General features: G+C 40.8%; 2 protein-coding genes across 5 annotated transcripts; both read left to right on the forward strand.

Annotated features, from left to right (window-relative positions):
• Positions 1-1719: 1719 nt before the first annotated feature.
• On the forward strand, positions 1720-12182 carry ubtf (upstream binding transcription factor). Of its 3 annotated transcripts, none has more exons than XM_084371325.1 (21): positions 1720-1828; positions 4285-4343; positions 5277-5449; positions 5544-5627; positions 5721-5876; positions 5971-6035; positions 6158-6284; positions 6385-6495; positions 6594-6727; positions 6824-6965; positions 7060-7101; positions 7279-7389; positions 7513-7668; positions 7766-7912; positions 8113-8223; positions 8307-8395; positions 8491-8680; positions 8767-8814; positions 8909-8962; positions 9053-9169; positions 9257-12182. In XM_084371325.1, the coding sequence occupies exons 2-21, from the start codon at positions 4307-4309 to the stop codon at positions 9380-9382; spliced, it is 2220 nt and encodes a 739-aa protein (XP_084227451.1). In that variant the 5' UTR covers positions 1720-1828; positions 4285-4306; the 3' UTR covers positions 9383-12182. The 3 variants fall into 3 exon arrangements, with proteins under 3 accessions (XP_084227451.1, XP_084227452.1, XP_084227450.1); XM_084371326.1 differs by lacking the exon at positions 1720-1828 and adding an exon at positions 1858-2496 and having other exon boundaries at positions 9260-12182; XM_084371324.1 differs by lacking the exon at positions 1720-1828 and adding an exon at positions 1861-2496.
• Positions 12183-14666: 2484 nt separating this feature from the next.
• Positions 14667-21300, forward strand: atxn7l3a (ataxin 7 like 3a). Of its 2 annotated transcripts, XM_084372077.1 has the most exons (14): positions 14667-14919; positions 15330-15372; positions 15801-15900; positions 16010-16142; positions 16234-16405; positions 16507-16604; positions 16723-16745; positions 16850-16895; positions 17256-17293; positions 17405-17473; positions 17595-17638; positions 18249-18320; positions 19769-19905; positions 19986-21300. In XM_084372077.1, exons 3-14 carry the CDS (start codon positions 15850-15852, stop codon positions 20210-20212), a joined length of 1110 nt encoding a protein of 369 aa, XP_084228203.1. In that variant the 5' UTR covers positions 14667-14919; positions 15330-15372; positions 15801-15849; the 3' UTR covers positions 20213-21300. The 2 variants fall into 2 exon arrangements, with proteins under 2 accessions (XP_084228203.1, XP_084228204.1); XM_084372078.1 differs by lacking the exon at positions 18249-18320.
• Positions 21301-21982: the final 682 nt, after the last annotated feature.

Raw genomic sequence — 21982 nt, forward strand, 5'->3', positions numbered from 1 at the left:
CTTGTTTTAAGACAATACAGTATTTCACACCACTCACAGCTCACTTTAATCTTCTCACCCTGAGTAACAGGAGAGGAGGGTTCAATTGGACCAAGATGCCTGCCACTCAGCTGCATGCTGCGTTCAAGGCAATCAAGTAAAGTACAGAATCAGGCAGCATGACGTTTTCTTTTGCTCCAGTTAGGGATAATTTGAGCAGATATGTATATTGTTACTTACTTTATTTGAATCAGATATGACTAAGTAGAGATTAAGCATTAGGAAAAAAAATTATTAGGTTCAATCATCCACATTCTTTACACAGAGACGGAATAACACATCAACATATGTCATAGACATGGAGAGGACGTGTTCAGACAGAGGTCTAAATGAATAAGACATTTATTTAATAATCATATAAATAACGACTTAGCTCATTGTTATGAAATTTTATTTCATTCTGCTTACAATCACAACACCTTACAACAGGTTAGCATTATTTCATTAACGCAGTTTCTATTTGTCGTTTATTATTATTTCATTTCATAAAGGTACCTTCATCAACACAAGCAAGGCAGAGCCCAATGCATAGTATATTTGATCTGAATGAGCGGCCATACTTAGTGGAATACTGGCAAAAAAAAATAGAAAAGACAAAAGTTTTTGTATCTACAGACTTTAGGGTGAAAAATATTATTTTCAAATCAAAAAATGGTCTGTCTTCAAAAAACTCTGGTATGACTGGATCTTTAAAAGTTATTAGGATTATTTCCCAAATAAGGCCGATATTATGTACATTTTGTGTTATTTAATTGCATTTTGTCTCACTACACAATTTAGTTAGGGATTTTGGGATATGTGTGCATATCTGCATGTGCACAGATACACGATAAAAGTCAAATTAAATGTGACACATCATTTTTGGAGATATTCAAAAAATAAAAATACATATACGTGACAGAATAAACAATCAAGTGAAACACTAAAATATCCCTAACTCATTTTGAGTAGTGCAATGTTAAGGCATAGCTTTATTTATACACTTGAACACACCCGTTTCTAGGGCTTGCGCCTGCTCTTGTGCGCCGATAGCAACGTTTCCGACAGCAACCGAACGCAGCACGGTTTAACAAGGCCGAGTGCCTGAAAGTCATTTGTTTTCCTTGAATCGGATTGACTGGATTGGACGGCCGGGGGTTCCGCCCACAAACACACAAGGTGGAGTTGAAAAGAAAAAAAACATGCTGTGCCAAAATGAAGCTGTCAAACAGCCTCTTACAATTTGCTATAAGAGGAATCGAGCAATGTGAAAATGCATGGAGGCTGCTGTGAGGACCTCTCAGATTGATCGCTCCAAAGTGGAAATCTGACGTTGATGAAAAATTATAAAACTTTTTTTCTTTTTAAAAAAAAAATGTTTATGTTAATTATGTTAAGTCATGTGAGTATGCAAGATAACCGGGCGGAATTTAAATTAGACCTGGCACAACTTTTGGCTCTCATGAAACTTGCAGCCCCGCTAAAGATTTCCGTGGTGCAAACTTCGGCTGGAGCTCTCTGACAGACAGAGTCGGCCTGCGGGAGTACAACAAAAAAATAATCGCCCTCGGTTTGGGTTCAGAAACAAGGTCGGGGAAATATGTGGATGTCTCGGCGTGGCGAAATGGTTGGATGGAGAGAGAGGAGCTGCTGCGCGTTGAGTGGAGGGAGACGGCGAGTGAGATGGAGGCGGGGGGGAAGGACCATCTCTGCGGGGACTGGAGCCCGGGACCGACGGCGCAGTGCTGGCTATCGTTCAACCCTCCCCTTCTTCCTCCACAACGACACCGAGGCTCACGCCGAGACGCAGGTAAGCCAACACAACAGCCGCTCGGTTTCACAATACGGCGAGAGTGCGCGATAAACAAACCTCGAATAACCGTCTAAAACCCAGAAAAATCCGCCGTTTAACGTCTGCTTTTTATTGTCCTCCCACCGCGGCTCGGTCGGCAGCTTCTTTGTAGTAGCGAAATGAACCGACCGCTGTGGCAGGGCACGGACGAGGTCGGCCATAGCCGGATTTCTTGTCTTCTACAGCGGGGTGGAAACTGCATGTAGGACCGGGGGGGTAACCGTTGTGTTCAATCAAAACTACACCAAGCGACCGTTTTAATGCAAATCCCCCACATCGAAACGCGACTATTTCGTGCTGTAAGCGGGGTTTTTTATGCGTGGGGGAATTAGCGGTGGTTTCCGCGCCGAGACCTCCATGCGGCTGTTGGCGGAACAGCCAGCCGCCTCTCTCGGTTAGCCATCAGGGATCTCGGTTTAATATCTCACCGTGCAGAGACTCGCCCTCTCTCTCCCCCTCTCTCTCTCACTGACTAGCCCAGAACCGCCGACGACCGAGCTCGGAGAACCCGCCTTCTTGATCTTTCTTATGCGCTTTTGGACCGAGGGAAGGGAGTCTGCAACGCCCTGGCTTTAGTTTTAAGCTCAGTTTTCTGTGTTTGCAGTGCGCCATTGGACCTTGTCACGGTAGGTTTTTCCTTGTAGAGTTGAGCTGAAGCATGGCGGACCTGGAGCCGTTTGTCGCGCCAGTGAAGCTGCTCTGCCTTCGGATGTTACCGTGTTTCCTTTCAGCCTTGCGATTATTTTTTACACGTAGTTTAACAGCACGGTGTTGTGGCCGAAAAATGTTAGCGGATACGGGTTAAAAAACGAAGGGTTTCGTCAAGGCAAAATCGGGGGATGTAATGTTTGGCAAACGTGAAAAATATTTTCCATTTTCTTCTTTCTTCCTGTGCCTCCGCGAGTCCTTCCAGCCCCACCACCATGAAATGTATACCTCGGGACGTTATCGCACATTTGTTTTAAAATTCATTTTCGTCCACTCTCGGTGAAGTCTCTCGTTAATTCTGCCACATTTTAAAAAAGGTTGCTAAAATTGTAATAGTTAAAATAATGTGTTTTGCTCAGTTAGTCCAGAGGTCTGCCCTCTTTCTTGTTAAATAAGCTCAAAGTTTCGTATTAAATGCTTTTAAATGTTACAGTTAATATCGGAGAAGTCTCTTTTGTCGTGCCAAGTTGCCCTTGGCCATGTAATGCTTCAGCTCCCCAAATGTTTTTACCATCCATATGTTGCGATATTATATAAATCATAATGAAATTCAACATATTTGATTATAAACGGCTCCTGAGTGTAACTTTAACGTCGTGGCGGCTCTTTTCTGAGCGAAATAAACGTCGATTTGAGAGTTTTTCACGTCGCCAGGTCGCATCGTGGACACCACAGTGAGCTGTGGGGCCACCAAGGACACGATGAACAACGAGCAGCCGCCATCATTGGAGCACAGCTCGGCTACGCCTCGCTGAAGAATGCACTGGCTTTAGCTTTTAAACAGCCCAAATAAACGCCAGAAACCTGCTTAAAGCGCCCAATAAATACACGTAAAACACATTTATTAACTGCAAGCGGATTGTATATCGATGTCCTCGCCCCGGCCGGAGTAAACACTTGAGGGGAAGATTATAGGGTTGCATGGCGGAGCTAGATCCGCGTCCATCGGTGATGAGGCGCCTCCACCGAGTGAGTGAGTGGCGCATTTGGCTGCAGTACTTCCAAGCCACCATTCCCCCTCGTCGGAGACCGAAAGCAGATCCCCCGTCCGTGGTCAGCTGGTCGCCTACAGCTGCCTGTCCGTCCACGTCCATTTCGCTTCCTCCTTCCGTGTATCCTCCCCAACCTCCGTTCCGACAGAAAATCCTCCATTACCGGTCGGACCGAGAGAGAAAATGGTCGCTCCTGCTGGTCCACGATACTTTTTTTTGTTAGTTGCGGGATGAGGATAGGACTGATACGCCAAATTCCGGCTGGCAACATTTGCTCGACGGAGACTCCCGTTGTCGAAGCTAGTTGTGCTAGTTGAAGCCCTCCGCAGTGTTATTTGAGATTTGAAGCCGTCACAAGCAATAGCCTATGTCTCACCATGTAGCGTAAACGTTTAAGGGGCGGTGTAATGAACATAAACCATTATGTCGAGGCGAATCTCAAATGCCACGACTTGAACGCCAGAGTTTATACTTTTATATCCCAATAAAACACTTTAAAAAATAAATAAAAATCAACGTCGAACTTTATGAATAATTTACACATTAAAATCACATTATCTTTAAAATGCTGCGTTTTGAAAACACAGCTTATTCTCCATTGTAGCAGCCAATAATGAACATATTTATGGATTTTAATGTTTTTTTGTGTGTCTCTATTAAAGTTTGTTATTGTAAAAGATACGTTTGATAACTTGATTTTTGTTGCTTTTGTAGATACGAGACAGTACACCCACAAATGAATGGAGAAATGGAGGCAACGACCCAAATCCCAGGTGGGGTATTTGCACAGTTTATTAATGGGAATTATTTAATAGTCTTTAAAACACGATGATAATTAAATTTGATGTGTTGAAAACTTTGTGTGTTCATCAAAATTACTGAGGGATATTGAGATTTGGGTGCATGGATATGCAGTAAAAGTCACATGTGTCGCATTATTTTTGAGGACCAAAAATATTCACAAAACAAAAAGTAAAAATCCAGACATGTCACAGAAAAGTGAAACATTAAATGATCCAAATATCCCTTAAAGTAGTGTACTTAACAAGTATTTTGGGATTGGTAGTGTTACTTTGTATGTATTCTGCTACAGTTACTAATGTTATTCATGTATTTGGTAATGTAATCCAGGTATCACAACATTAAAGTAATGTTACTTCATTACTTTCTATTTCCTTTGGATGGCTTCAGTACTAAACGGATACAGATGAGAGAAAATAAATATCAATTAAAATTACTTTTATTTAATCCTAATATGTGAATTCAGTTCCACTCAAGGCTGGTGTGATGTGTTGCCATGTGTGCACATGTGCATGGTTACAGACTAGTATATCAGCCTTTATTTTAAAGTTTTAATCCTGTTAGTAATCCCCTTTTTCACTGAATGTAACTGTAATGTAATTAAATCTTTTTTTTCTCTAACTTAACTGGAATACAGTTACTTTTTTTTGTATCCTTATTACGTAATCACATTACTTGCCAAGCCTGAAGTCCTTGCAGCACATACCAGAGTATGATTTAGCCACTGAAAAACTCAATCATCACTCAATCAAGATTTTTTTTCCCAAGAAAATTATAATTTGACATCATTTGAATACTAGAAAATTATGCTACAGCAAGTTTTGTAGCACAGTAGACAGTTGCAGCACGTTTTGATTGTTTCAATAATCATTTTCTGCATCCTTTCTCTTGGTTTGGTGTTATAGTGTGGGCCCAGGAGGACTTATTAAAACTGCTGGAGGCCATGAAAGTAGCCCTGCCTCAGAAAGACCTGACTAAATACAAAACATCAGAGTCCCACCTCGACTGGCAGAAGGTGGCCTTCAATTCCTACACAGCAGAGATGTGTAAGCAGAAGTGGTCGGAGGTTTCAAAAGAGGTCAGTCATTTATTGTGATATTCATATTGATTGTTGTTTATCATTTATTTTGCACTCCATTTAATTAGCATGTTTTTGCCTGGCATATCCACAGATTCGTAAATTCAGGACCCTCACAGAGCTGATAGTTGATGCCCAAGACTACATCAAAAATCCTTACAAGGGCAAGAAAATAAAGGTGAGTTTAAATCGATATTTAACGCAATGAAAAAACAGCCGTTTTAGTGGAGCACAAATTTCAAATCTCCCTTTTTTCCCCCACAATACACAGAAACATCCAGATTTCCCCAAGAAGCCCTTGACTCCATACTTCCGCTTCTTCATGGAAAAGAGGGCCAAGTATGCAAAGCTGCACCCAGAGATGAGCAACCTAGACCTAACTAAGATCCTCTCCAAGAAGTACAGGGAGCTGCCCGACAAGAAGAAGGTCAGAAAACATATGCCTTGACTAATACATATGTGCTTCGTACTATTTCATACAGTTTCTAACAACAAATACTGCTTCCTTTTCATGTCTTCAGAAAAAATATGTTGACGACTTCTTAAGAGACAAAGAATCATTTGTGACAAGCATGATGAAGTTCAGGTGAGATTTCTGGTATTCACATTTACATGTTGTAGACTCAGGGGGGATATAAGCCCTGCATGTGCAGCATATTTAAGAACGATAATTGTGCTTAAATGTTGGTTTATGATGTGTAAATGCAGGGAAGCACACCCAGACCTTGTGGAGAGCATGACCAAGAAAGGTTCAAATGTACCTGAGAAGCCCAAGACACCCCAACAGCTGTGGTACAACCATGAAAAGAAGGCCTTCCTAAAGACACGCCCAGATGTAAGTTTAGAGAATCTACAACACAGCATGAAAAAAATGCCCCCTTTCAAACTGTAATTGTAATACCACGTGTGTTAATTTATTTTCGTTTTGACACCAGGCGACCACCAAAGACATTAAGGACAGTCTTGGCAAACAGTGGACGCAGCTATCTGACAAGAAGAGGCTCAAATGGATCACAAAGTCTCTGGAGCAGAGGAAAGTGTACGAGGTGAGACTAAACTGTCGTGGTCGAATTATGAGGAACCGTGATGATATCCCTTCTATCTTTCTTCAGCATTAACCAGTTTTTTGGTTGCCATGTTCTAGGAGACAATGCGGGAGTACATCCAGCAACACCCAGAGTTGAACATGACTGCAGACGACATCGTAAAGTCCACCCTGACCAAGGCTGAGCGCCATCTGAAAGACAAATCTGACGGCCGACCTGACAAACCGCCTCCGTGAGTCACGACTAGTAGTAAATGATGCCGATTTTAGGCCACCACACTTTTAGCGGTTTATTTTAAATCTAATCATTTGTGTGCGTATGCTTTCAGAAATGGTTACTCAATGTTCTGCGCGGAGTTGATGTCGAACATGAAGGACGTGCCCAGCACAGAGCGTATGGTGATGTGCAGCCAGCGGTGGAAGCTGCTGAAGCAGGGTGAGAAGGACGCCTATCAGAAACGCTGTGAACAGGTGAGCTCAGAATCAGCAAGTTGTATAACTTTAAAAAACACAAAAAACTATAAATGTAATTTTGTCTAAAACTGTGATTTGTCTCTTTTTACAGAGGAAGAAGGAGTTTGAAATTGAGATGAACAGATTCCTCAGTGTAAGTATCGTGATCGCATTCTTGTGTCTGTCAAGGCTGTACCATTTTTGTCTTTTACATTTTTGCCCCGTCTGTATGTTTTTGTTGTGCTTATTGTTTAAATGTCGCAGCTATACGTGCTGCTTTTTGCTGCCACATTTTCTTATGTGTATTTTCCTCTGCCATATGGATCTGTAGTCTTTGTCAGAGGAGGAGCAGCAGCGGGTGTTGTCTGAGGAGAAGATAGGTTTTAAGAGGGGCGGTGGAGCCAACAGTCCTGCCTCCAAAAAGAAAAACTCCAAAGCAAAGGTAAGACCAAGTGTACAAGTCCTGTAAAAGTCAGACAGTAAAGGTTCAATGTATGATCATTTAAGTGCTTATTTAGATGTTATAGTATCTCCTTCTGATATTCTTGTGCTCTGTAATTTGTAGGCCAATCCAGAGAAACCCAAAAGGCCAATTTCAGCCATGTTCATCTTCTCTGAGGAGAAGCGTCCCAAACTGCAGCAGGAGCGTCCCGATCTTTCTGACAGCGAGCTCACAAGACTCCTGGCCCGCATGTGGAATGAGCTCCCCGATAAGAAGAAGGTAACCTTACAGTGCAATGTAATACCATGCATTGTGGATAACAGGAGCCATATCATGCTGATATGTACGATTTTCTTATTATCTTGTTGTCTTGTAGGAGAAGTATAAACGTCTAGAAACAGTCCTGAAGGCAGAGTCAGAGAAGAAAGAGAAGGAGGATCGCAGTCGTCTGCCGGACCCACCCAAGACTGCGCAGGACATCTGGCAGCAGAGTGTCATCGGAGACTACCTGGCCAGATTTAAGGTTTGCATGAATACACACTGGTAGTTTTGTACACTATAAACACAGGTGATACTAAAAATGTCCAAAGAGGCAGAGAAAGATCACAGATATCCATGCTCATGCTATAAACCTGGAAATTCAATTGAATTTTGATTAAGAAATACAGAAAATACTCATAAGATACTCGCCACAAGTGCATTTAATGTGAAACTGTTTTGCAGAGTGACCGGCCAAAGGCACAGAAAGCTATGGAAGCAACCTGGGGCACCATGGAGAAAAAAGAGAAAATTATGTGGATCAAAAAGGCAGCAGAGGATCAGAAACGATACGAGGTTTGTGGTAATTCAGTAGAACTCCACAGTATCTGTATGCTGAACCACAGAGAGCTAACACTTGATTTAACTGTCTACAACAGAGAGACCTGTGTGAGATGCGCTCACCTGCTGCTGCCATTGCCTCAGGGAAGAAGATGAAGTTTGAGGGTGAACCCAAGAAACCACCATCGTGAGTTTATCGCGTCCAACTTGTCGGTGCTGCTTGTTTTCTGTGGATTCTTTTGAAACTGTAACGTTGTGATTTTTGCATGCTTTTGAATCTAGAAACGGATATCAGAAGTTCTCTCAGGAGATGCTGTCCAACGGGGAGCTGAATCACCTCCCAATGAAAGAGAGGATGGCAGAGATCGGCAGTCGCTGGCAGAGGTTACCACTGAAGGACAAGGACCGCTACAAGAAGATCGCTGAGGAGAAGCAGAGACAGTACAAAGTCCAGCTGGAACAGTGGCTCGCTGTAAGCAGTGGTTGTTGGTTGTTTGAGGGGGTTTCGTCAAATCGACTTGGGGCACTCATCTAACATACACTTCTATCCTTCCACAGAGCTTGTCTTCACAAGAGAGAAACACTTACAAAGAATATACTTCTCAAGTAAGTCAGTTATTTCAGAAATGTAACTTTAGCTCTGTAAAGTTTTCATCTTTCTGATGTCTCACGTTGGCTGTTTGACTGCTTGTTGTTTCAGAAAAGGAGAACTACGGCGAAACCAGGAGGCCCTAAAGCGAAGGCCAAGAAATCTGTAAGTACCGACTCTCTCATTCTTCTTCTTGATTCTTAAATTGGCCGTAGTGATGTCATCATCCATACCTGAAAATCTGTCTTCCCACAGGACACTGAAGAGGAGGAGGATGATGACGAGGACGAAGATGATGATGAGGAGCAGGAGAAGGCTTCCTCGGATGCAGACTCATCCAGTGAGGATGAGGATGATGAGGAAGATGATGACGTGAGTTGAGTGTCCCTTTACCAGAGTACAGAGATAACTGAAGTTGATGGTGCTAAATATATATTTTGTGGTGTTGCTTGTTTAAAGAAGGAGGCGGATGATGATGACGACGACGACGAAGATGACGACGAGGCGGAAGACAAGGAGAACAAGTCAGAGGACAGCAGCAGCGAATCGAATTCACAGGGGTCGTCGGACTCAGATTCGGACTGAAACGGCCGACGTCATCGTGAGACGAACTGAGCAGCGCTGAGCTGAGCCAAGAGTCAAGGGAGCTCTGCCACTGTGCCAACCCTGCTCTCCTCCCACCACTAGGGGGAGCCCCTGCATTGCCTCATCCACTTCACACTCACCCATTTTGTGTTGGTGATCTTCTCATGGAGGGACCCTGCCCTTATGTCCAACATCAGTTTCATTCCCTCCCCGGTGTGACGGTCATCCGACAGCACGGGCCGCTGACGTTATGCCAAAAACAGCATCCCACTGGTTTGGTGATGTCACGAACATTTCAATTCTTGACATACAGGTTCAATGGTTTAAGGTTAGAGTTTTAATGTCAAGAGGGGAATTAATAACTCTCCAGTGTTTTATTTTATTATTCTGGTAATTAGTTGAAGACCGGTGGCTTCATAGAGCCAAAGAACATAGTATGGTGGATCACTTTAGGGAGGGGGGTGGGGGGGTGTGCAGGGTAATGAAAAATTGCACTCTTCAGAATGTTTCCATTATTGATTTTTTTTTTTCAGAAACTTGTTGCGTTGTTCTCTATTCTCAATTTATGATGTAGATTTTATCATTTGGTTCTTAAAGAGGTGGTATTTTTTTCAGGAAAAAAATCAAGCCATTATGAATGTGTTTTTTGTTGCTGGAAAATTTTGTTACGTACCCGTGTTCTCATTTAAAAGATACGAGTGCCTATATAAAGTGTTAACCCCCTCTTGGACTTTTTCATGTTTTATTGTTTTACAATGTTGAACAGAAGTAGATGTAATGAGGCTTTGCTAGTCTTTAAAATTACTTTTTAAAGGAATACTGCAACATTTGAAATTGCTCGTTTGCTTTCTAATTGAGTTAGCTTGACCTCACCCGACTGCTGGCAGACGTTTCAATACAGAACTGAAACTAACTTCAATCTCGTGAATTTTCCAGTGGTGTCATAAGAAATGAAATCTCCAAATATATTTTAATTAAGTGCAAAAAAGTTTTCACCCTCTTAAATATGGACAATGTATCCCCTGTTTTATTTAGAAAAAACGGCCAGTTGAGGTGTATATGACCTGTAAGTCAGCAGCGTTTTCATGCCACAAATTCTCTACTGGCTTGAAGTCTGACCAAATAACAGATGAGCTTCTTGAAACCCACACAGCCTGCTCTAAGCAGATTTACAGCTGGGCCATATTCTGTACATTTTCTTTCTAATTACTGTCCTAACTGTAGTCTGCAGACTATTCTGTGCCTTGCAAATATTGTATTCTTACCCTGAATGCTAGTTTTCAGTTTATTAGGAATGTTCCTTTATCTTCAAATTGTAGGACCAGTCAATACTTCTCTATTTTGTTTTAATATACACAATTTAGTTCAATTTGTATTCATGTTTACGCTGATGATTTGGTTGGTTTATGCCCAAAAAAGCCTGACTACGTCCACAGTACTTCAAGATTGTGAAACAAAAGAAGCCCAGAGGGAGGTGAAGACTTTCTATGGGTGCTGTAGGATCCATTGCCATGTGTGTGTCATTTGTCAAACTGACATGTCTTGTACACAGAAATCCATCAGTCTGAAACAGTTCTGCCTGACTCAGCAGTTTGTTCTGGCCTGACAGTAATAAACAGTGTTTATTGTGTGACCAGAGCAGTTTGTCATTGAAGGGATAACACTCGTTTTCCACATTTGAAACTCAATCTGACTCTGTTTTTAAAGAATACGTCACACAGTCGGTGTATGTTTCTTCTCCGAACCGTTGTTTTACGTTTTATTTGCGGTTTGTTTGAATTGTTAATAGGTTTGTTTTAATTGTAGTGTTCTGATCCATCTGGAATCGTTTGTGGATGTCGGACTGAATGGGTTTTCATCGAAGTTCATTTTTGAAATTTTAATGGTATTGACTGTAATCCATATGGATTTTAGTTTGATGCTTATCCCAAAAAAGTGTGCACTTAAAGTAAATCTGTCCCTCTGTGTGAGTTTGTGTGCATGCATGCACAGAACTGTGTATATATGAGGGTGTGAGTGTGTGTTTCTTTGCTTTAATGTGTGCTGTTTTTACTGTTTTTGTTGCATACCATGATGTGACTGCAGCATGCATGTTTGTGCCTGTGTGGGGACATCTTACCAACACCATGAATGTAGATATTGTTAAATCTTTTTTTTCCTCCAAAGGTCTTTAGTAATTTTCCCTCTGCGCTGTCGTGTCATTGGTTACCTGAAAAACGGACTAAAGACACGATTTCAGTGACTGTCATTTTGGGTCCACAGACAGAGTACAAGGCAACTATTAATAATCTGTTAGTACTGGACTGATTTTGATCATTATGAATCTCATCACTGTCTGAAACAAAACCAGCCTGGACTATTTAAATCTGGGGAGGGAAGAAGAAAGCAAATGCTGATATTGATCTGTAGGAGTTTGTAAAAAAAAAAGAAAAAAAAAAGGGATTTGGGGAATTGAGTTGCCAGAGGAATTTGGGGTTAAAAACTTGTAATTTTTCTGTAAATACTGTTTTTGTATTGAGTGCTTATTGTTTTGTTAGTGCTTTAAGTTTGCAAACCCTCATCTGTGACTTCTGAGGCCAGTGAGTTTTTCACTCAATGGGGAGAGTTTTTGGTTTCATTCACCTGTTTTAGTTGTTTCTTCTCTCCCTTCTGTTGGTTTATAGAGATATCTAAGACGGCAAAGCTTTACAAGTTTGTACTGCTGATCATTTGACAAAATTCGATGTTTTCTATAGCTGAGGGTGTTCTTATGTCCTTGTAGTTCAAGTCTTTGGGCAAATAAAAATGATCTTTAACAGTTCGAAGTGTGTGTTGTGTTACAACATCATACAGGCAAAACAAACATGGATCAGTACGGTGATGTGGGAAGAAATACACTGGACATAAAAAAAAATGCATTACTTCGGTGTCTGAAATCTTATGATTTGTGGCTTTTCTTGCTATTCTCGAGCAAAAAACAGAAAAGCTTTTGGTTTTGGACTGATAGTAGGACAAAATAATTTGAAAAATTTAACTATTTTCTGATATTTTATCAAAAATAACTTTAAAAACAAATCCACAATTAAAAAAAATCAAACCTGGTGCTTTCAACTTGCAGTCAACAGTTTACAGGAACACATACACACCTGTTATGAGGCCAAATGGAGCTGGGCCCATACTGACCTCCCTCAAACTCTCCATGCAATATGTATACAGTTTGTCTTTGCTGGAATCTGAGTAAACACATTTAAGGATAAGTTCATCCAAACATAAAAATCTAATAATTACTGACTCACCCCCATGTTGATGGAAGGTCGGATGAAGTTTCATTAAGTCCACAAAACATTTCTGGAGCTTCACTGCAAAACAGCGTTGCAGCATTCTTCTAAATAACTGAAGTAGATGGAGACTAAAAAACAACCCTAATATGGCTCCATACAGCTCATCTGACATTATCCAAGTCTTCAGAAACCCTGAGATCCCAAGTTGGCAAAATGTATCGAGCCATTTTGGGTTTTTTTTATTTTTCAAACAAGTCCCCATCTACTTCAGTTGTCCAGGAAAATGCTGCAACATTTTTATGGTGTGAAGCTCCAGAAATGTTCTGTAGACTATGAATCTTTACTTGACTTTCCATTGGCATGTGGGTTAGTATATAATAAGAGAACTTTCATTTTTTAGTGAGCTTTTCCTTTAAGGCACTGGATCACAACATTTTTTTTTTTTTGTCATGTCCCCATAAAAGCCATGTGTGCATGTGATCCCTTGTCACAAGAGCAGTATGTTTATGAGACAACGACCAGATTTTCCCTTCTCAAATTCTTTATTTTGAATCATTTCAAAATGTAATAGGGTAATACTATACATTATTTCACTAAAGGAGATACAATCAAAGACAAGACAGGAAAATAAATGATTTTGTGTAGGAGATTTCATCTCGTGACCACTTTGGGGCCCCTGATCCCAGGTTGAAAAGGTTTTAAACTAGTTTTTACAACAGGACCCTGCCCAAGACGAAGCCTCAAGGTCAGGAAATGAAGCAGGGCCCTTATTGTGTTGCATACTTACAATTTTCAAAAATAAAAGGAAAAATTAACAAGGACTCCTGAAGTTCTGGATGTCCCATTGTGGTTAGTTGGTAATCCAGCCTCGAAAGTTTGGGGAACGACCTTTCCTGTTTCAACATGCACAAAGCTTCATAAAAACCCCCATAAAGAAATAATGTTTCTAATGTGATGTGGGGGAAATCCCTGCAGTCTGATTCTAATATCAGGTGGAAACAATGGAAACTCTTATAGCAGCAGATTAACACCCATACTTGTGGAATGAGATTTTATTTAGATTTTTATGTCCATGTACTTTTGGCCACATAGTGCGCATTATTGGTACCGATGACCTCATTCAACCGCTCAGGCTCGACTAAACGATCACAGAGATCAAGCGACAATCCCATGTTAGGTTATTGATGTCTTAAACTGATGGCAAGTCTGTCAGTAATGACGGAAGCACGCGGATTGTACCTTCAAAATAAAATCATCCACAATGCCTTACCTGCGTCACACAAGATCTCCTAGCAACCACAGCCTTTATTGCCCGGTCGACGACAATATTGGCTAAATATAGATATAACAAGGCGGATAGTGGGATCAGAAAAGCATGTGTGTAGGATGCTTTTGTTGAGCAGACAAAATCACACAAGCATTTATATTTAATGTCATAAAACAACATTACACTAGTAGGCTGTAAATGTCTGCTGTGAGGGGAAAAAGCCTCTGAATCAACACCTTGAAAAAATGCTGGGATTTAATGCTGGACTACTCATAGAAAATAATAACCCAGCAATATACTGCTGATACTTATATGATCTAAAGTTGTTGCTGGTTTAGGTGGAGCTAATTTTAACCACTTCGTACACTGTTCAACAATTTTCTCTCACCTTTTAAAAAGTGATCATGTGTTTTGTTTGCATAATCAATCTGCACATGTAGTTAAAGGGGCACTATGTAGTTTTTGGAGAAGATATTCAAACTCAGAATTTTAATATTTACAAAACTAATGAGGTAATAATACATAACTTTATCCATAACTGAATAAACAAGCTGTTCTCAGAGGACAATAAAAGTCCCCAGAACACTGCTTCGAAGCTAGACAGGTGGCAGGGTCCGCCAAATACAAACAAAGTGAAAATGAAATTGTTATCGTCTGATTTAAATGTATGCCACGAAACTGCATAGTGCACCTTTAATGACGCTCCTTTCACCACCGGATGCGTTTGTGTGTTTTATTCTGAAGGTTGGTGCCGGAAGTGAGTTTTATTTTTCTCTCTGCTCAGACGTTGTTGGCCTCCTCGCAGTCAAGCGGGCTTGTAACGTTAATTTAACCCGCGGCTGCGACAACAAACACTTCAAACGAGGATTTTGTTTCATTTGCCACAAGGGGATGAACGTAGCCGACCACCGGGCCTCTTGTTAACGTCTTTCATGTGGACTGACACGGTGGTGATGTTGCCTCCCTCACAGAAGCTGCCTGCTTCAGGCTGAGTTTTTCGGTATGACAGGGTAAGAGGAAACCGTTTGTCGGGGTCAATTAAAAACATAACGTCACTACATTGTGCGTGAGTGTGTGTTTTACATTCATTTCCCACAGACGCTTTTTTATTTCATCTTACACTAGCGAGTAGGGTAGCAGGACTAGCTAGCAAATGCTAACGCTAAAAAGTAAGGTCGGTTGACGTTAATCAGTCTTTACAGTCATTACCTGCGTTTATAACGTCTCTGCACTCGTTGTTTTCCCGCTCACGTTCGCCAGATGTGTGTTTTATGTTTGTACGTAGCTGCTTTTTGCTTTGTTTGTAGTGTGAATATGAGAATAATTGTACCTGTGTTGACCTCACCTGACGCAGAGATGGATTGACATATCTCCCAACACCTGACACTTATTAACGTGTGTATTTCCTTTTCTTCAACAGAATGAAGACACATCTGCAACAAGTGTGGATAACCGTTTTAAAAGTAGGTTTTGATTCTTAAAGGTGAGCTTTGTTGTTTTTGGGGAAGACATTTGAATCAGAAGAGAAAGGTTTTTTATTTTTTTTTATGCCTAAACTAAAAGTGAAACCTAAAACTCAAATTGTTTTCATGACTGAGTAAACTGAATAAACAAACTGACCTTAAAGGACAACTCAATTTCATACTGTTTTTCTTTATTTACATGTGGCGGACCCTGCCACCGTTTCTAGCTTCAGACAGTATGCAGGGACCTTATTTTCCTCTGAGAACAGCTTGTTTATTCAATTATGGGGGGGAAAAAATAATCTGATTAATAAGTAACTGAATTTAAATTTTTGGGTGGATATAGCTTTTCATCTATTGCACATTGACCATGCTGACATTCTCACGTTCGTCAGTTGTTTTGTTTTTTGTTTGTTTTAAATCCGTAGGTCAGCATCCCATTACCCTACTATCAAGATTTCCCATCCAGATTTTCAAATGAAAATGGAGGATATGCCCCTGTCAGGCCAAGACAACACCAAGCTGGAGGTGGGTGAATATCTAAAACATTTAATTCTTCCATAAACAGCCAAATGTTATGTCTTTCATCTGTTTTTATGTGGCAACGCCAAGTTTGTATTTGGTCTTCGTGTTGCAGGCCTTGGTCCATGACATCTACTCTGAGCTGGTGGAAGATGCCTGTTTGGGCCTGTGCTTTGAGGTGCATCGTGCTGTGAAACAGGGCTATTTCTTCTTGGATGAAACGGACCAAGAGAGCATGAAGGAGTTTGGTTGGTACCACGACATCCAGTTCGTTCTGGTCCATTTGTCTTTGGTGTGTTTGCTTACTGTATTTTTTTTTTATTATTATTACTCTTCCAGAAATTGTGGATCAGCCAGGAGTGGACATATTTGGCCAAGTGTACAATCAGTGGAAAAACAAAGAGTGCGAGTGCCCGAACTGCAAAAGATTGATAGCAGCTTCTCGCTTCGCCCCGCACTTGGAGAAATGTCTCGGCATGGGCCGCAACAGCAGCCGCATCGCCAACCGCAGGTCGGTCAGTAAAGGTCATTCAGGAGTGTGGTGCTGATCCAAAATTGGTATGAATATCCAATCAGATTGTTTGATGATTGTTGTTTTTTTGTTGTTAACAGGCTAGCCAGCAATAACAACATGAGTAAATCAGAGAGTGATCAGGAAGACAACGATGACCTCAATGATAATGACTGGTCGTATGGGGCAGAAAAAAAAGGTTAGCTTTAAAAAAAAAGTTTAACTTTATTAACGTACTTTCCAATTTGCCAAGAGAATAATTAAGGACAACTCCTGGTTGATATCATATAATAAACAAATATTTTTCCATGTTACAGCCAAGAAGAGAAAGTCAGATAAGGTATTTCGTCATTTGTTTTCTCTCACGCAGACAATATTAGCATACAGTCTGAATGATGAGTGCATATTGTGCTTAATCTAATCTGAATGACTTTCTTTGTGCAGAATCAAAATTCCCCAAGAAGATCCAAATCTGTAAAACATAAAAATGGTGAGTCTATCGGGCGTTTAGTTTCTAGTGTCATTGTTTGAGATGATTCTCGGCTGCACCTGGTCCATTCAGCCGTCTTGAAGCCAGAGGATCACGTTGCAGATCAGGACGCTCTGTGTTCTCAGTCAGAGTTTTGACACCTGCTGTCTAATGCCAACCACGGTGTAGTGATGAAAGGTTAAACAAGCAAAAGGTTCACCTTTTAGATTTACTGATCCAGAACCAAAATATCAGTTAGCTCTAACAATCCTGATTCTGAATATCAAAAGAAAAAAATATCCCTGGGCAGATGATTTTAACTCAAATACTGATGATGTGCACGTGGTATAAAAGTTATAATGATAATGTTTTTTTTTACAGGTGAGCTGGGAGGCAGCGTCAGTTCAGAGCCTTACAAGGTGACAAATCCTTCTTTTGTTCTTGTTCCCTGCGAGACAACAAAGTTCTTCCACTTTGTATTTTACTGTACAAAGTACTGATAATGGCTTTTGCTCGGTCTTTCATTTCAGTACAACTATAATACTGGCATCAGTTATGAAACTTTAGGCCCCGATGAAGTCAGATCTCTTTTAACGACGGTGAGAAACTTGTGTGAATGTGCCCGAGCACGTAGGCGTTTTTCAGAATAAGCAGTCTTTTTCTTTTTGCTTATCTCCTGCTTTAATTAAACAGATTTTAATGTTGTGTTTGTTTCAACAGCAATGTGGGGTGATCTCTGAGCACACCAAGAAGATGTGTACCAGGTAATTACTGTATAAGCACATAAATAAAACTAGTGATGAAGTGTCTCCACTCTGAGAAAACACTAAACAGCTTTTGTGGTGCAATTACATTGGATAATGCAGGATAGTCTCGGGTACTTAATCGCCTGACACCATGTTATTTAATCAAAATTCTGACATCAGTGTCTCTATCTCCTTCAGTTTGGCCCCTTTCAGTGTCTGAACCTGAATCTAGAAACATGATCCAATTAATCCGTGTATTTATGGAAGTGATCACGTATGGCGGGACAAACTCGGGCACACAGGTGGCAACTCAATGTTTTCCATTGCTTTAAAAATCTGGACCAGTGATTGACGTGTCTGTTTCTCCAGAATAAAAACCCCAAGTTCTACAATAACAACACAGATATTCTTATGTAGCCCATGAAGGACACTCTCAGTGACCAATCCCTGACATTTCATAACCTTTTAACACCCCATTGCTCCTCTGTGCCATCCTATTGGTCACTGATTGTGTCCGGGAGCAGTCCGTCCCACCTCCATCCCTCCCTGCATGCGGGGGATGCGTGAAGCTGTGATCCGTGGGCGGCCGTCAGTTAGGGATGTATAATGCCACCTTGTGTCCCACCAGGTCTCAGCGATGTCCCCAGCACACAGACGAGCAGAGGAGGGCCGTCAGGGTGTTCCTCCTGGGGCCGTCCGCGTGAGTGTGCCCTGTCCCCTTCCTCACCCCCCTCCCTCCCTCTCACCCGCAAGTGTCCTTAACAAAAGTCATGTATGAATGAGTGCTGTGACCCTCATGGTGCAGGTGTTTGCTGATGCAGTTCACTGTTTTCTGTTAAGTTTGCCTTTGCCCGAGATTGGAACAGAACAATTCTGCTGCTCGGTGTCTTTTCTGCCAGTAACAACTCTTTGACAGAGGCAGAGTTGTGACTGTCTCACACAGCAGTACACAGCAGCTGAAGGGGGACTGAGCGATCTGTGACCTTTTATCATTGGAAAGGTCAATGGTCAACATTTGTGACTGTTATTATAAAGTGTTACTGGCAACTCTATGCTGCCCATGTATGTAATTTTCTGCCACAAACCTCAAATCATATTTCAAGCTTTTGAAAAGCTTTAGTTGGTCTAGTTTAATTCATAAATTTAGATTATTGTGTGGTTGGAATTTATGTGTTAACCATATAACAGGCCGAATTAATTACTTATCTTAGAAGGGCAAGATTTTTTAAAGAAAAGCAAAGTGCCAAGGGGCTCATGTTCATTTAACATCTTTTTTCATGCAGCTTGATTCTAAATGTCCTTTTGCTTCAACAGCCTGGGTTAAAACATTTAATTAAATATGAGTATTTCTGTGCCTAACAGTGGACATTACCAATAAATGAGCTAGTAAGCCGACTAATAACATGATCAAGGGGCCCGATTTTGGAGGGCTGCATTCGGTTCATGGGCTGCCGATTGAATAGATTTGCCATTCACTAAAGATTACAATAACAGGACTTTCTGGATTATCACAATAAATACATTGCGTGCAGTGACAACTTGTTACAAATTAAACGTAAACACAAAAAGACAACACAAAATAAATTATTCAAGGGGAGAACAGATTTTGGTTTTGGATTGTGTAAAAGCAGACAAATCCAGAACATATGTAAATGAGTATCTGGTTCCTGTTTGAGGATCACGGTCTCCTCTGATCTTACACAATCTTGATCTTTGCCTTTAGTTAAATATTTAAGTGTCCTATAGGGTGCTATCAGCAGCAAGAAAAAGTCCACCGAGTCCACATAAATGTAGGCTGAGCACAATCAGTTTTGTCTTTACATTTTTATTTTTATTAAACCATTTGCAACAGTCGATGTACACACACACACCTGTTCTCATTATGTGTCTGAAAACAACAGTAAAGTCACTGATTCACAGGAGAAAGACAGCAATGTTATGTAAACAGGTGATACTGTATGTTAACAGTCATGATCGAAAGCTGATTGAAAATGCCTCACTGGCCCAGATCATTGACTTTGTGCTGCAGAGATTAAATTAATCGTACTGCCCCTTTAGCTATCTCTTAACTGTATACAGTACACCAATATTTTTAGAGATAGATTATCAAATAGATGGACTTTTGTTCTTTGTCTGGGTTTCATGTAGGCCGTCGCTGCCTCATGCGGACGCCGCTGTGGAGAACGACAGCTTTGACATTCCAGACGGACAGACCCTGATGAGCCGCCTGCAGTGGGAAGACTCACCTGATATTTCACCTACTGATTCGGCCTCATCTAAAGCCAGTAAGGAAGCACTCTTCATTACGCTGATTTTGTCTTTATTAAACATGAAGATAGCTGATAGATACATTATCTCTCCACAGGCACCAACCATTCAGATTCTAGGAGGCCCAAGAAAAAAAAGAGGACGTCTCTCGGTTTGAGCGGTGGTGGAGGAGGAGGTGGAGGAGGAGGAGTGGGAGGGGGAAGTCTGACTGGAGGCGGCAGCAGCAGCAGCAGCTCTCAGAGTAATATCAGCTTATCGACCAAAAAGAAGAGGCCCAAACTCTCAGCACCTTCTATTTCCAGTATCTATGATGACTTAAACTAGTATATACCTTGTCGGTCAGACCAGCTCTTGCCTCCCTGATGAAGTCCCTCCTTTCATACTGTACATATACAGGCTTGAACAGGACGGGATTGACACTTGACTCAGTAGTTCTTATTGATTTAACCTCGACAAATCAGGCAATTTAATGAACATTTCTCCCTCTGTATTATGAGCACAGCTGTCGAAAGATGAGGGTTGATCACAGAGTTACTCATCAGAGTATCTGCAGGGAATTATTGGAACTGAAAACACGCTCGTTTTACTGCTTATTCTTGACCCCAAATTATTCCTCAGAGCATAAAAAAAGTGTTAAATTTAGCTTTGTGAAACCTTCAGGTAGTGCAGTACTGTGACCCGCCCCTATTTTTAGACTCTGTGCTCATTTAACTCTGTTTTGAGTAGACATGTGGACACTTGACTCACCTATACTGGAGTACTCATCAGTGGCTTTTTAATTCTAGCATCGTATTGCACAGTTTGTGTGTGAGTGCCTCTGTACGCTGAACGTCACTTTCTCGTGTAGTGTGTGTGTGCGTGCGGTTAGAGGGTATGTGCGTGTGTGTAATCATTTATATTTTCATAAAACTATGCATCCTAGAATGTGACATTTTTGTGAAAGTATGTATGCCATTTTAAATATTTAACTTCTTTTTTATTGTTTACATCAACAATATATTTAAGTTTTTATTTGTCAGTGCCTATGAAGTGATACTGTAATGTTTATTATTTGTGTGTAAATGCAGATTTTGATATTTGATGAGCCACAAGGCTTTCGGGGCACATGTATATACAGTATGACGTGTGAGATGGAAAGGTAATCATGAATCCAACGTAACTTTTTTTGTGTAGTTTCTGCTCATAGATCACATTGTACATTCAGTAGATCAGTGGCGCAGTTATACTTGTCATTCACAATCATCTGTGATGAGTCTGCATCTTATAACCAACGATGTTTAATGTAAGATATTACACGCTTTAGAGGTCTGATGCACTATTTCACTAATCTTGGACTGACAACTTGTCATAGTTGATGTCTTAGAGAAGCATTTTTAACCTGTTTCTCCTATAAATTGGCTTCTCAAACACGATTCTTTACTGTTGCAGATTTTATTTTGTATTGTATTTTGTTTTGTTTAGGACATCACTGTTAAATCGGGGACTGCATGAAAATGATTAGGGAGTGATAAGGTGCCAGTATGCTCCATCAGCCAAAAAACTACAAAACTTTCTGACATCAGAATTAAAAAGGATCCTCTTTCACAAGCTGTTTATTCATCATACTATTCAATCTATTGCTGTCATGTTTTATCCACAGTGGAATTTTATAATTTAGCACAAATCCATTGAAACTTTTTAAATCAGTCAAAGTACAGTAATTTTTTATGGGGCAGCATATACATTTTTAGCCAGGTAGCCCAATTAGTTGTGCAGCTAGTGGTTTGGACTGTAAGCCTGGGAACCAGTGGAGTGTTTCTGTTCACACTGCTAGTAGGATTTTCTTCAGTCTCCTGCACTAAAGATAGATGAACTGTTGTTGAGATACTTTGGTAGATATGAAGCTAACAGCACTGGCTCTGTTTATCTATGTATAATAACAAAGAATGCAGTGTTGTGACTTTGATATCTTTTCATACACAAGCACAATCTCGGGCATGTGACTGTCATGCAAGAAAATAATGGGGCATATTTTAATCCACTGCTGTGCGTACTGGTGTTTGTATATAAATAAACACAAACCCCGCCCAGAGGCTCTCTTCTTCAGACCACAAA

This window comes from Pagrus pagrus, assembly GCF_965226575.1.
Source record: "Pagrus pagrus genome assembly, chromosome: 13".
NCBI lineage: Eukaryota > Metazoa > Chordata > Actinopteri > Spariformes > Sparidae > Pagrus > Pagrus pagrus.

Coding starts and splice junctions, on each gene's coding strand:
- ubtf (XM_084371325.1), top strand. CDS start 4,307: ATGAATGGAGAAATGGAGGCAACGACCCAAATCCCAG. Junction 5,628..5,720: donor ACAAGGGCAAGAAAATAAAG/GTGAGTTTAAAT, acceptor CACAATACACAG/AAACATCCAGATTTCCCCAA. Junction 7,390..7,512: donor AGAAAAACTCCAAAGCAAAG/GTAAGACCAAGT, acceptor TGTAATTTGTAG/GCCAATCCAGAGAAACCCAA.
- atxn7l3a (XM_084372077.1), top strand. CDS start 15,850: ATGAAAATGGAGGATATGCCCCTGTCAGGCCAAGACAACACCAAGCTG. Junction 17,474..17,594: donor TCAGATCTCTTTTAACGACG/GTGAGAAACTTG, acceptor TTGTTTCAACAG/CAATGTGGGGTGATCTCTGA. Junction 19,906..19,985: donor TTCGGCCTCATCTAAAGCCA/GTAAGGAAGCAC, acceptor ATCTCTCCACAG/GCACCAACCATTCAGATTCT.